This window comes from Moschus berezovskii, chromosome 24, assembly GCF_049115385.1.
Source record: "Moschus berezovskii isolate FMDL1 chromosome 24, NW_MosBer_1.0, whole genome shotgun sequence".
NCBI classification, from domain to species: Eukaryota; Metazoa; Chordata; class Mammalia; order Artiodactyla; family Moschidae; genus Moschus; species Moschus berezovskii.
Genome location: NC_142483.1, coordinates 16,962,260 through 16,976,128, shown reverse-complemented (window position 1 = coordinate 16,976,128; position 13,869 = coordinate 16,962,260). Strand labels below are relative to the sequence as shown.

The window sequence follows — 13,869 nt, the reverse complement described above, 5'->3', positions numbered from 1 at the left end:
GACTTTGGACATGACTGAGCAACTTTCACTTTTCCTTCTTTTTTGAGAACTTCATGTGCTAAATAAATAGAAGTACTTTTGTGTGTAATAATAGTAAGAAACTCTTTGAGCACATTCTGTATTAAATATAATCTTATTAGTTCTAAATACAGTAACTAGGAAGAATCTGAGTGACAAACTACTTGTATCTTTTTAGAGCATTTACAGTTTTTTGTAATTATTGCCTGACAAGGTAATGTTTTAAGAGGTTTGCTAAAATGATTAAAGTTTTAAAACTTTATTTATAATTGAAGTGATTAAAATGGAAAGTCTGTTACTTGAACTCTTCCTGAGTCTGCTGTATCTTTTTTTTTTTTTAATTCTCATTGTGAAATATAAAACTCACACAAGGTCAAGAAATAGAACTTTGCCAATACCACAGAAATCGTTTCATGTCCCTTCCCAAACACTATTTCCTTCCCCCTCTCCTAAGGTAACCATTAGCCTTGATTCTTTTTTTCTTTTTATTAAAACATTGTAATGTAATTTTAATAATTTATACTCTATAGTTATTGCAAAATATTGATTGTATTCCCTTTAATGTACAATAATCATTGTAGCCTCTCTCACATCCAGTAGTTTATACCCCCCACCTTCCCACTCCCTCTGTTTCCCCTCACCCGCCACTGGTAACCAACCATTAGTTCTCTGTATCTGTGAGTGCTTTATTTTGTTAGTTGTGCTTACGGTTTTATTTTTTTCCCTTCTACATAGAAATGATATTATACAGTGTATGTCTTTCTCTATCTGACTTATTTCACTTAGCATAAAGCCCTCCAAGTCCGTCCATGTTGCTGCAGATGTCAAAAGTTCATTCTTTTTTTCTGGCTAATATTCTGATGTGTATATATGTGTGTGTGTGTGTGTCACATCATCTTTATCTGTTCATCTGTTGATGGACACTTAGATTGCTTCCATGCCTTGGCAATTGTAAATGATGCTGCTGTGAACATTGGGATGCATGTAGCTTTGCATATCACTATACTGATTCTTACAGTATTAAGTTTCTTGCTTTTCCTTATAGTTTTATCATCCAACTGTACATTTCTAAACACTGTAATTTGCCTGCTTATTTAAAAAAAACTATATAAATGTATTTGAATAATTTCTGTTCTTTTATATTTAGTTTCTTTTGCCCATTATTGTTTGTGAGTCAACATTACATGCACACAGTTTTCAAAAAGTTTTAATTACATGGAGAAAACTGAATAGGAAAAACAGTAAAGGGATATAAGATGTTTGTTTTACTAATGACTTTGCCTCTAACTAGAAAAGATGGCTTTGAGCAAGTCACCGAAACTGTCAGGGTCTCCTTTTTCTTCTCTAAAACATGATTGAATGGGTTTCAATAATTGATAGGACCTCTTTAGCTCTAAAATACAGTGAAACTGGATAACTGATGTTATACTGTGCTGTCCTTAATTTCTTTCATTTTTGTTTTCATTAGGTTGTCTTGGAGATACCCAGTTTTGTTTTAGATTTCGCCAGTCTTCTGGGAGGAGGGTGTCACTGCATCATCTCCTGGATCAATTTGACAAAGATTTACCAGTTTACTTAAAGGTTGGAAAAGTAGTAATAGAATAATGTCCATGTGAGAGGAAACTTTAGAACCAGTTACCTCTTACAGCATTCAGAAATACTGTGCTTTTGTTTTCTTACAGTATTATACTGCTGGATTTCCTAAGTGAGTCTGATTCATTAGGATTTAGTATATGAGTGAAAGAGACTTTTTAAAGTTATTGTTCTTAAAACATAATGCCATTGTGAATAATAGAAATTATAATGTTCAGGTAATTTTCTTTCATTTGTTAATAGCTCTTTGTTTAGATGTGGAAGCAGGGTGAATATCACCCAGAGTTAAAGATTCCCTGTGGTAATCCCTACCGGCTTTACAGTACAATCATAGTTGTCTCTTTTTGATTTTTAAATGAGCTTTGGTTTACAGGTATTGTCTGCTAAAAACAATGTTAATAATTCAGATGACTCTAGAGTGTAGAATTTGTTTGGTACAGTAGTTCACACTTTAACTGCGTGAAGAATCATTCTATCCTACTAGCAGAGCCAATAAGAACTTGACATCTTTTCCCTCAAATAAGTATTTACAGCTTACCTTCCATGTTCTACCAATGACCCTAATCTTCTTCCAGTAAGCAAAGCCTTTAAAAAAAAGTCTTTAAAATCCTTTAAAATGTCTCTTATCGCCATCTCATTCTTTCCATGACCTTGGCTATCACTACTAACATATTCTTTCAGCTGCTGATAGCTTTTTTATGTTCTTGGCATTGTATCAATAAGCATATATTATCTTACTAATGAGATTCCCAGGTGGCTCAGAGGTAAAGAATCCACCTGCCAATGCAGGAGACCATAAGTTTAATCCCCAGGTCAGGAACATCTCCTAGGTGAGGAAATGGCAACCCACTCCAGTATTTTTGCTGGGACAATCCCATGTACAGAGGAGCAGGGGGTGCTGCAGTCCGTGGAGTCACAGAGTCAGAAGCGACTGAGCACGCACATCTTACTAATCCTTCCTATATCGTTCTGAGAGTTCCTTTTGCAAACTTGAGGGCTACTGAGGATTACAAAATTTGCCCAAAGACACCCATCTCCTATCTTTTTCAGTGCAATATATTTTATACAGTGTTCCTAGCTAAAGCGTACATAATATATTACATAAAACAAATCTAAAATGATTACCTATTGCTTAATGAATAAAGAGCTAATGATAGTACTGTTTCCTGGTTCTCACTTTTTAGGCCTTCCAAGATAAAACTTTACCTTTTGAATTTCCAGCTTAATCTTCTTTCTATACACGTGTCATATTTTAGCTAAATTGAACTATAACTTTTCCCTGAGGAAGCTTGTATTTTTTTGTCTCTGCATGGTTTTGCTCAAACTTTGACCCTCTAAACCTGAAATGTCTTTGTTTAAGTCATATCCATTCTTCAGTACCTAAATCAAAAACATCTGCCTCTGTGAAATCTTTCCCGATCACCAGAGACAGGTAATCTCTTCCCCCTTGGCAGAGGGGAAAAAAACTACTTTGTGCATTTTTCGTGGTACCCACCCTCCTTTTACATAATAGTCAGTTTTGAACTTTTCTTCTCTCTCTTAGTTTGTGATCTTCTTAAGGAACTATGTCTTATGTATCATTTTATCTTCTCTAACACAATGCCTTATTCAAAGTAGGTGGTCAGTAAATATTTGTTTAAAGAATAACAAGGAACTGGACCAGAGTTTATTCCACTAGGATGTAAAAACTTTGCAAGTTTTTTGGGAATGTAATTGCCTTTCAAATTGTATGTTGATAAACATTCCAGTGTTTCATTATTATTGGGTGAAAAATAAAAGTGTATGTAAGATTCAGATTAGTGTTTAACTACTTTTAATTTCTCTCTTGAAATTTTGTATTAGAATACCTCAAAAATTGTAGGCAGATTTTTAAAACATTAAGTGTACCATTGGGGAAAACATAATTTGATTATTTTCAACTTCCATTAACTACCACAGATATAAATAAAGAATATAAACATTAAGTTATAGAAGGTAAATCTGTATGTTAGGTTTGTACATTAAGCTATAATTATTTCATCTTTGGACAAGTTAGCAGGTTTGTATCTGGCAGTTATTATCATGATTGTTGTTTCCATTGGTGGAAAAGTATAACTAGCTTTTTGTGTGTACCTCATTTCTCAGTTTGAGTTTATAAAGGAACTTGCCATTTATAGTAAAGAGTTAATATATATGTATGCTTTTAATTTGTCACTTCTTTCATAGAAAGATCCTGCCTATTTTTATGGATATGTGTATTTTCGACAAGTTCGGGATAAAACTCGAAAAAGAGGCTATTTTCAGAAGGTAATTTTCATATACATTAGTGGAAACATTTTTATATCGTGGTTAGAAGAATAGACATTATTAGAATGAACAGTCTTTAAAGTTTCATATTTCATCTTTAAACATACTGGAATTTATATTTTGTCTTTTTTTTTTTTAGATTGTAGACATCTGCCCTTAAATTTTTAACTGCTATTGAATTTTGCCTTTCTGCTATCTATGTGCTAGATTCCTGACAGTAAGTTACAGTTACTGTCTGAAACTGTCAAAACTCAGAAGAATCTGTTTAATTTTCACATTTTAGAGTAAGCGAAAGAATGAACCGATTGTGATACAGTTACAACGAATAAAAATCTGCAGTATGTTTTTTCGAAGAGCCACTAAATATACTTGACCAACCTTTTAGGCATTACTGCTCCCACTCTAAATGTATAATTTTTTTGTTTCTAAATATATATATATATAAATATCAGTTAGTTCCAGTTTGATCCCAGATAACAGGGACACACTGTTACTTTCTATAACTAGAACAAGCCCTGGCCATGTATTGATGCTTGATGAAAAGGTGAAAAGTAATTTTTAAGAAAAATAGATTTTTTTAAAAATCAGCATAATCTATATCTGAAGTGATCGCAGACTATAAAGTGACAATTTTTAAGAATGTGGCTAAAGCCATTGAACCCTAAAATATAACAGTCATAGGTTTTAGTTTGAAAAAGCATCATCATTTGCATTTTCTTTATTAGGAAGAGTTTATCTGGCTAATTCCTAATACTACTTTGCTGACAAAAATAGTAGCTAGGCTTTGAAATTATCCATGATGTTGATTTGTTTATAGGAAATTCTTTTTCCTGGAGAGTGGGAAAATCTGTGACTATGTCTTTATTCTCTTAAAATGTAGTAATAAGGTTAAACTTCAGTGTTCTGCCACTCTAGTTTTATATTCCTTTTATCTACTGTCAAAGCTTTTTATTTTAAAATCCATACTTTTTGCTGAATTTGGCTTGTTAGTAATTGATCACATAAGAAATGACAAACTTAAATTATAGTCATAAGGAAATTAAACACTGTTGTTTTTTTGTCCCCTCCCAGTCCTTGGTTTTGATCAGCAAGCTACCTTATATTCATTTTTTTCACACTGTGCTCAAGCAGATAGCACCAGAATATTTTGAGAAGAATGAACCTTATTTGGAAGCAGGTAAGTTAAGCATTGTATGAGTTATATTCCTCTATAAAGGAGTTTTAAAATTTTTACTGGAAATGAGTGGAAAAAAAATCAGTTAAGAATTTTGAGGGCTGTGTGATGGAAAGATGTCAAACTATGCTTCTGGCATATTTACCTACAAACAACAAAGACCCTATCTTTTATTATCTCCTTTTGAGATACAGATGATGCTTAATTTTTGGATGATAATAAACAAATATTGAGTTGCCAATTCTGATACCTAAGAGTACTATTAAACAGAAATCCTTTGTCACTTGATACAGAAAGAAGACTTCTGCTAGGCTGTGTGCTTTTGTAACTGATTTTAGTAGTAATAAATAAGAAAACTTCTTTTAAAACCTACTAGTTTCAAAGCATGTGTTAGCCAATTTATATCCTAGAACATTGGTGTGTATCTTGTGAAATATAAGTTATTTCAGTACTTTTGCCATTTATCTTCCATCCTTACCAGTGTATTTTTTCTGCCGTATAGAAAGCAAAAAGTGGAGTTCTAATTTCTGATGTTCCATTTTAAATATTTTAGTATTTCCACTTATACTAAAGAAATATTTTACTATATTTTTAGCTTGTAATGATGTTGATCGATGGCCTGCACCAGTGCCAGGGAAAACATTATACCTGCCTATTATGGGAGTAGTAATGAAGGTAATGATAACTTGTATTTCATTTGTCTCTTTTTTAAAAGAACTGTAGGAAGTTCACACATGCATTTTGCTTTTTAACTTCCTAATAACATTCAGTCCTGTTGCTGCTTTCACGTCTTTGTCATTGATGTAAGGAATTACAAAGATACCACAATTTATCCTGCTGTACAGAACTGTTTGTCACACAACTCCACAGGTCACCAGTTCTGTTTTCATCCTGTAGAGTGTGAGGATGGTGGTGTTATCCTTACATAATACTTGTGAATGTGAATGCCACCTCCTAGAATTGTACAGCTTCCTGGTCCTCCAGAGATGGATGGTATTGCAGAGCACTTGTAGAATTGAGTTCAGTTCAGTTCAGTTCAGTCGCTCAGTCGTGTCCGACTCTCCGCGACCCCATGAATCACAGCACGCCAGGCCTCCCTGTCCATCACCAACCCCCGGAGTACACTCAAATTCATGTCCACAGAGTCGGTGATGCCATCCAGCCATCTCATTCTCCGTCGTCCCCTTCTCCTCCCGCCCCCAACCTTTCCCAGCATCACAGTCTTTTCCAGTGAGTCAACTCATCGCATGAGGTGGCCAAGGTATTGCAGTTTCAGCTTTAGCATCAGTCCCTCCAATGAACATCCAGGGTTGATCTCCTTTAGAATGGACTGGTTGGATGTCCTTGCAGTATAAGGGACTCTCAAGAGTCTTCTCCAACACCACAGTTCAAAAGCATCGATTCTTCGGCGATCAGCCTTCTTCACAGTCCAACTCTCACATCCATACATGACCACAGGAAAAACCATTGCCTTGACTAGACGGACCTTGGTTGGCAAAGTAATGTCTCTGCTTTTTAATTTACTATCAAGGTTGGTCATAACTTTCCTTCCAAGGAGCAAGCGTCTTTTAATTTCATGGCTGCAATCAGCATCTGCAGTGATTTTGGAGCCCAAAAAAATAAAGTCTGACACTGTTTCCACTGTTTTTCCATCTATTTCCCATGAAGTGATGGGACCAGATGCCATGATCTTTGTTTTCTGAATGTTGAGCTTCAAGCCAACCTTTTCACTCTCCTCTTTCACTTTCATCAAGAGGCCTTTGAGTTCCTCTTCACTTTCTGCCATAAGGGTAGTGTCATCTGCATATCTGAGGTTATTGATATTTCTCCCAGCAATCTTGATTCCAGCTTGTGCCTCTTCCAGCCCAGCGTTCCTCATGATGTACTCTGCATATAAGTTAAATAAGCAAGGTGACAATATACAACCTTGACGTACACCTTTTCCTATTTGGAACCATGAGTTAGTAAAATTTAAAAGAAATTAGGAAAGCCATTGATTCTCAGTCTTATGAAATCTTTTTAATGTGTAATTTCAGGCTAAGGTGTCCGTCACTGAGTATTGTTCTCTATTGAACTGTGTGGTTTTTGTTTTTAATATAATGAATTAACATTTTGTTCTCAAGGTTTGTATAAAAGTGCTCTAAGTGCTTTTGCAATTCATTTTCAAGTTGGACTTATTTTTGGCAATGTTCTCTCTTTAGATGTCCTCATTTCTGTTCTTTTTTTCTCCCCCTCCTAAATAATCAAAAGTTGCTCTGGGTTGAGAGTTCTCATGGTTCCCTGTGAGATAGATCCCGTAGTTTGGCAAGCTTGAGAGGGTGTGTTTGGGTGTGTATATATTAGTGAAGCAAAGACTGGAACAATAAGCAGGAAGTGGTATGTAGTTGATGTCCTTTTCTGTTTTTCAGCACGTTTGCTTCCCAGTGGGTTAGTGATTTCTGTGTGTGTGGGAATGTGGAGACCTTGGTTCACCTACCGTCTGCTGTGACTGAAAATAAATACAACTTTTATTTTGACTCTGACATAAGTGTTTTGTTTTCATGACTTTTTAGGCATTGCTGAGTATACCTTTCAGCTTCAGGATAGACAGTGCTTCTGAGTCCTCCTTGTAGTGGCACTCACAAATTACTGTATAAAAAAAGGTCATTCTTTTGTAGCCAGAGTTATTTTTTTCTCTTTCAGGTCCGGATTCCCACATGTCACGACAAGCCTGGGACAACTCAAATAGTGCAGTTCACTCAGCAGGTAGTATGGTACTGTGGTAGAATAATCCAGCATATATAGTCTCTTTAACAGAAATTTTCAACTAGCAAATTTAGACTTTCTTAGATTTATGTTCCATTTCTGAATATCACTGAAATATCCCATTAAATAATTTTTAATGAATTGATAATAAACTTTCTAATGTTGCTCTGCTTTTTTGTTGTCGTTCTTTCTCTGGTGGACACTGGAGAACTCAGAATTTATACTGTAATTGTGAGAACAAGGAAAAAACTATCTTTTGAAAAAGATTAAACAAGGTTTAGTTCTAACAAAACCTCTAATCTTAGAAGAATGGTCAACAGGCTTCTGTTTTGGGGAAACTTAATCAAAAGGATTCTTTAGTTATGATTGCCTTTCATTTTCCCCACAGTTACATTTGTTTGTGGGTGGGGATGAATTTTTCATTTGAAATTATTTAACTGGTGTATTAGCACTCCCTTGTTCTTTGAATTAAATAAAAATGGAGAGCAATAGGAAAACTAATTTTGCCTGTTGTATATGTATCAACTAGTATTATGGAAGTATTCCATACAGTTGAGAATCTGACATCTGACTACTGGATTAATGGTTTATCTGTGGAATCTGTGTCATCCTTGACCTTCCGCTGTGTTAGGGGAGACTGATAACACCCATTCTTTTTGGGACTGCTTCTGGAGGAAGAGAATCCTAAAAGACAGAGAGGGCAACATGGCTTACTGATCATGAGTTAGATTTTAAAAACCAGTTTCTGTAAATTTCAATGACATCTTGTCTATTTGTCTTTTTTATCTCTTAGGGAGATGCTCATATATCTGTTATTTTACCTACTGTTCATGAAGTGGATCTTTTCAGGTAAAGAATAAAAAATTTTGTTAACTTCCTTGTCTCATTTGCTTTATGATATTGTTATTAATTTCTTTAGAAAATGAATGTTCCTATATCAAATGTGGGAAAAACTGGAAAAAAAACAGTCATTATGTTTCACATGTTGTAAATCGGTGATTCATTCCTGACTGCACATCATTTGCTTTGACTCCTAGGGAAATTTGTATATGGACAGAGTATTACATGGTAGAAACAAATTATTTTTTTGTTTGGTTGGGTATGAGAATAGTAAATGATAATTTTTTTCCCAGGGATGGCTTTTTTGGGGGACTTGCAGGTAGAGTGGGAACGTAAAGCATGATTCTCCAGAATGGAAATATAAAAGTGGTGCTGAAGAAAGATTTTAGCATTTTAGACATTTAGCTCTGTCATTTCCCTACAAAGCCCTCATTGTAGTAATTAACACTGCAGTTAATTTAATGCGTACCACCAGTGTCTATTAAGGTTTCCTCTCTTGAATATTTAATACTTATCTCCCTCTCAATAAAAACTACTTTGTATAACAGATATTACTAGTACAGTACAGAGCTTTCAGAGAGCGCTTCATCTTTAAACTGTACTTCCTATCTGTTTGTGCCCTTACTAATAACTTATTGAGGGCAGGAGGAGAAGGGGACGACAGAGGATGAGATGGTTGGATGGCATCACCGACTCGATGGACATGGGTTTGGGTGCCCTCCAGGAGTTGGTGATGAACAGGGAGGCCTGGCATGCTGCGGTTCATGAGGTCGCAAAGAGTCGGACACTACTGAACAACTGAACTGAATAACATACTACTATACTTCAAAGAAAAACTAGTTTGCAACTTTGATGCCTTAAGGGCATCACGAGATTAAAGTTAGTTGGTCAGATGTTTTTTATATAGGTCTTTTCCATTTTTCCTTTGCTTATTTTAAAATTTTATATATATGATATATATAAATTATTTTAAAATTATATATATGATTATATTCATTATATATTTTAAAAATTTATAGATTATATATATTCCATTTTTCTGTAAGCTCATGATTATTTCAAAATTTTATGTATTTATTTATATAAAACTTATGCATCTATATAAAATTTGAAAACAATCACAAATTTTACAGGAAAGTGGTCAGTACAGTACAGAAAACTTTTTTTTTCTAGAACCAATTTATAGTCAGTTGGAGACCTGATGCCCCGATCTTCCCTTAATACTTTAGTGTCTGTTTTCTACAAATAAGGACTCAATGAAGCCGTAAACATTGGGAAATTAATAATGATAATACCATCTACTGCTAAGATCACATTCAAATGTCGCCAGTTGTCACAATAATATCTAGTTCAGAGTTGTCTGTTGCATTTAGTTGTCATGTGTTTTCAGTCTCTTTTAGTCTGGAACATTTCCTCAGTCTTCCTTTCATGCCCTGACATTCTTGTGGATTACAGCACAGTTATTTTACAGGAAATCCCTCAGCTTAGGTTTGTCTGCGGTTTACCTGTGATTAGATTCAGGCTCTCTGTCTTTGGTCAGGAGATAACCAAAGCTTGCCTTCTTACTGATAATGCTCACTTTGATCATTTCATTAGTTTGGTGTTCCCCAGCCTTTCCCATCGATAAGTTATTCTTTTTCCTTTTGTATTGTTTTTATTTTTATGGGTTTTTTTTTTTTTTTTTGCTCTTCCTTCACATATCTTTTCTTGCCTTTGAGTAGTTAAAATTAACTTTCCTTAACTTCCAGCTCACAAATTTGTTTCATATTTTTATACTTAAAAGTTACTTGTGTTTTTATTTTCTTTCTTTTTCTTTCTGTGTGTATATGTTTTCAACTATAAAAATCAGTTGTGATTTTTATAAATAGATAAGTAGTTTTCCTCAGATCTACTAGGAAAAGTTTTGATCCGGCTGGGAAGAAATTGCTAAATTAGTAAAAGCTACTAGATGTAACTTAGGCTAGGTAATGTACCAGAGTTTTGCTCCTATATGCTTCTGTCTAATTCCAGGGCTACTGTAAAAATGTGCAGCATTTCTGTAGGGAGAGGATCTTCCTAGGAAATCGTTCTTTTTTTTGGCATTAGAACCCCACTCCATTGTGATTTCTTTTCATCCATCCTTTAATGTTGAAAGCATTGACGCTGAAATTAAGTACATCTAGTAAACATCCTTTAGAAAATTAATTTTTTCTTGTTTCCTTCAACATACTTAAGAAATTCAAATGTAACAAAGCAATATTGATAAACTAGATGTACCGCATGGTACAGTAATTTAATAATTATCTTGTATGCTTTTGTTGTTAGCCATTCTGTGTGTCAGTATATTACATTTAATTTTTTAAAAATTGGAATAAAATCACTATATATTTTATGTGGATAAAAGGAACTTATATCTCTATGCATCACCATATTCTGTGTAAATGGATTTGTATATCAGTTCAAGGTATACATAGCTATAAGAATTGTATCAATATGAAGTTTTTAGAATCACCATATAGGAACTTAAACCCTGGATGGATAAGTAAGACTGTCTCTTCTGTGTGAACACCTTCCAGGTGTTTCTGCCCGGTTTTCCTTCATAGTCAGATGCTTTGGGAGCTGGTGCTGTTGGGTGAGCCCCTCGTGGTCATGGCACCGTCACCATCAGAGTCTTCAGAGACTGTATTGGCGCTTGTTAAGTGAGTATATTTGGTTCCTGATGGTGATAGTTACAACACTTTACCATCTTTGATTGTTTGCACACTCATTGCTTCAATCTTAGACAGTAACCTTGTGAGAAGGTAGTACTCATTATAGCACCATTTATTGATGAGAAAATTAAATCAGGCTCCATTAGGGCTGGAACCATGTTTGCTTTTGTTTTTTTTTTCTGAATAATAGGCACGCTCATACACTCACATAAAGTTGGCACCTGATAGATATCAGTAGTGCGAATGGTCAGTGTCTAGTAAAAGGCATGTAGTTAGTGAACGACAGAGTCAGAATTTCACCCCAACTTTCTTAAATCCAACGTGTTTTCTGTATTTTAGCCACTCGGTAATTACATATCGCCATTTATCCTGAAACAGGTTTACCATTTATTGAAACAGATAAGTGATCTCACTGGGGTAAACTCTGTGTATAGACATTTTATAGTTATTGTGTAGGGCCTTTAATTTCTCTCCTTTGTTTTACATGTGTTTCTTGCTCCACAGCTGTATTTCTCCATTAAAGTACTTCAGTGATTTCCGACCTTATTTCACTATTCATGATAGTGAATTCAAAGAATATACTACCCGTACTCAAGCCCCGTGAGTAAACAATAACTTTATTGACCAAATATTAACCTTTATAACCAAAGTATTTAGAATTATTTTTGGTAATAATTTAAAAGTTTAGATTTTGAACTCATTGTGAGATTGATTTTGTAAAGGTACTTCTGAGGAGCAACTGGTAATAATTTCACATTTCAAGAGTCAGTATCTTATTTTCTGTAAATGATCTGCTTTACTGGTGGAAGCCATAATTGTTATTAATAGCTAGCTACCCATCTGTACTTTTAGTTCTATCTTTGTTCTTTACTTCACGACCTCTTACAGCATCAGTTATCTTTTCTTGGTCTGTAACTTCCTTTTCCTTCCCTTTCCTCGTTGAATCACCATACAAACATATAAAAATTCTTCTCAGTCTATAAAAGGGGAAAAAATACCTTACCTTTCCCTCTTAACTCTTGCTCTATTGCTTACTTTTTTTTATAGCTTACTTTCTAGAATAACAATTCATTCACTGTCTCCACTTCTTGGTTTCCTAGCTGCTTCTCAGTTCATTGCAAGTTGATTTCTTTGTCTCTGCTGAAGTTGTTTTTGCTCAAGTTAAGAAGACCCTTCTCACTGCCTTGAACCTGTGGATGCATTATTGCCCTGTTTTTTCCTGCCTTCCCTTTTCTCATGACATTCAATCCATTGACCTTGAAAATACTTTAATCTTTGATGCCATCTCACCTGACTGTCTGGTGGTGCGCTTAGTCTTCTCTGCAGACTTCTCTTCCTCTGCCAACCCCTTAAATGTTGGTGTTCTCCAGTATTGTGTTCTGGGTTCTGATTTCAGACCGATAATTCTTCCTGAACAGTCTTATCTGTACCCACAGTCTCTGTTAACACCTGCATAATGATGACTGAAATTTATCTTCCTAGGTCAAATCTTTGCAAGGTCTCGATCTCTATCCAAGTTTTTGTTTTTGTTGTTTTTTACTGGGTTGCCACCTGGATATCTTAATGGCACCCAAAACTAAACATGTTCAAACTGATTTCTTTTTTGTCTCCTCACTTTCTCCCCAAGTTCCATGCCTCTTCCTATTTTCAGGAATGGTACTTCTTTTTACCTAGTTACCAAAAACCTGAATTGTCATAAATTTCTCCTTTTTAATATGCTCCACATAAAGTTTACCCAAATTCTGCCAGTTCAACATCCTAAAATATCTCTCATAAATTTGTTATCTTCTTCCAAAGCTCTTTTCCTAGTCTCACTATTTCTAGTCTTTTTCATATCTGCTGTTCCTTTTTCCGAAACTTCTTCCCCTTTTTGTGGAGCATCTTCCAAATCCCTCGACCAAGTGATCTTTCTAGTAAGTACATTTTTATTTATGTAACATTCCTCTACTTGGTTCTCTAGTAGCTTCTGTTTGCCTACAAGATAACATCTAAATTTCCTAGCATATAAAGTTGGTACTTGATGATCTGGCTAGCATCTGCCCATCTGCTTTCATTTCAAACTGTTCACGCTTCCAGCTTTGTGCTTTAAGAATGCTGAGCTATATGTAGTTTTACAAGTAGACCATGATCTCACTTCATGGCTTTGCACATACTATTCATTCTCATGTATCACTTTTTTTCTTTTATGCTCTTGACAAAAAATTCCTGTCATAACTTATATTCTATTATATGTCAACTATACTTCAAAACAAAACTCCTATTCATCTTTCATATCTCCGTACACATGTCATTGTTTTAGTGAATCTGTCCTTTAACTCCCCTGGCAGACATAGTTTCTCCTTTGTAATGCTTGTACATTTTATATCACCTTGACTGTATTCTAATTTCTGATATTATAATTGGGTATGTATACCCTTTTTCCTGTGTGGTTTAAGAAAGACCATGTCTTTTCATCTTTATATATCTCATGCCAAAAATAGTGCCTGGCATGTAGTTGATACGTAGTACCAGTGAAGGAAAAGA

At 34.8% G+C, this 13,869-nt stretch overlaps 1 protein-coding gene across 1 annotated transcript in view; it reads left to right on the top strand.

Moving 5' to 3' along the window:
* The window catches only part of DENND6A (DENN domain containing 6A), a 43,240-nt gene that overhangs the window by 16,411 nt on the left and 12,960 nt on the right, over nt 1-13,869 (top strand). Inside the window, exons 4-11 of the mRNA XM_055414133.2 lie at nt 1,487-1,599; nt 3,817-3,897; nt 4,969-5,074; nt 5,667-5,746; nt 7,754-7,816; nt 8,610-8,665; nt 11,212-11,334; nt 11,851-11,946. Of these exons, the coding sequence (XP_055270108.1) occupies nt 1,487-1,599; nt 3,817-3,897; nt 4,969-5,074; nt 5,667-5,746; nt 7,754-7,816; nt 8,610-8,665; nt 11,212-11,334; nt 11,851-11,946 (718 nt within the window). The remainder of the gene's footprint in view (nt 1-1,486; nt 1,600-3,816; nt 3,898-4,968; nt 5,075-5,666; nt 5,747-7,753; nt 7,817-8,609; nt 8,666-11,211; nt 11,335-11,850; nt 11,947-13,869) is intronic.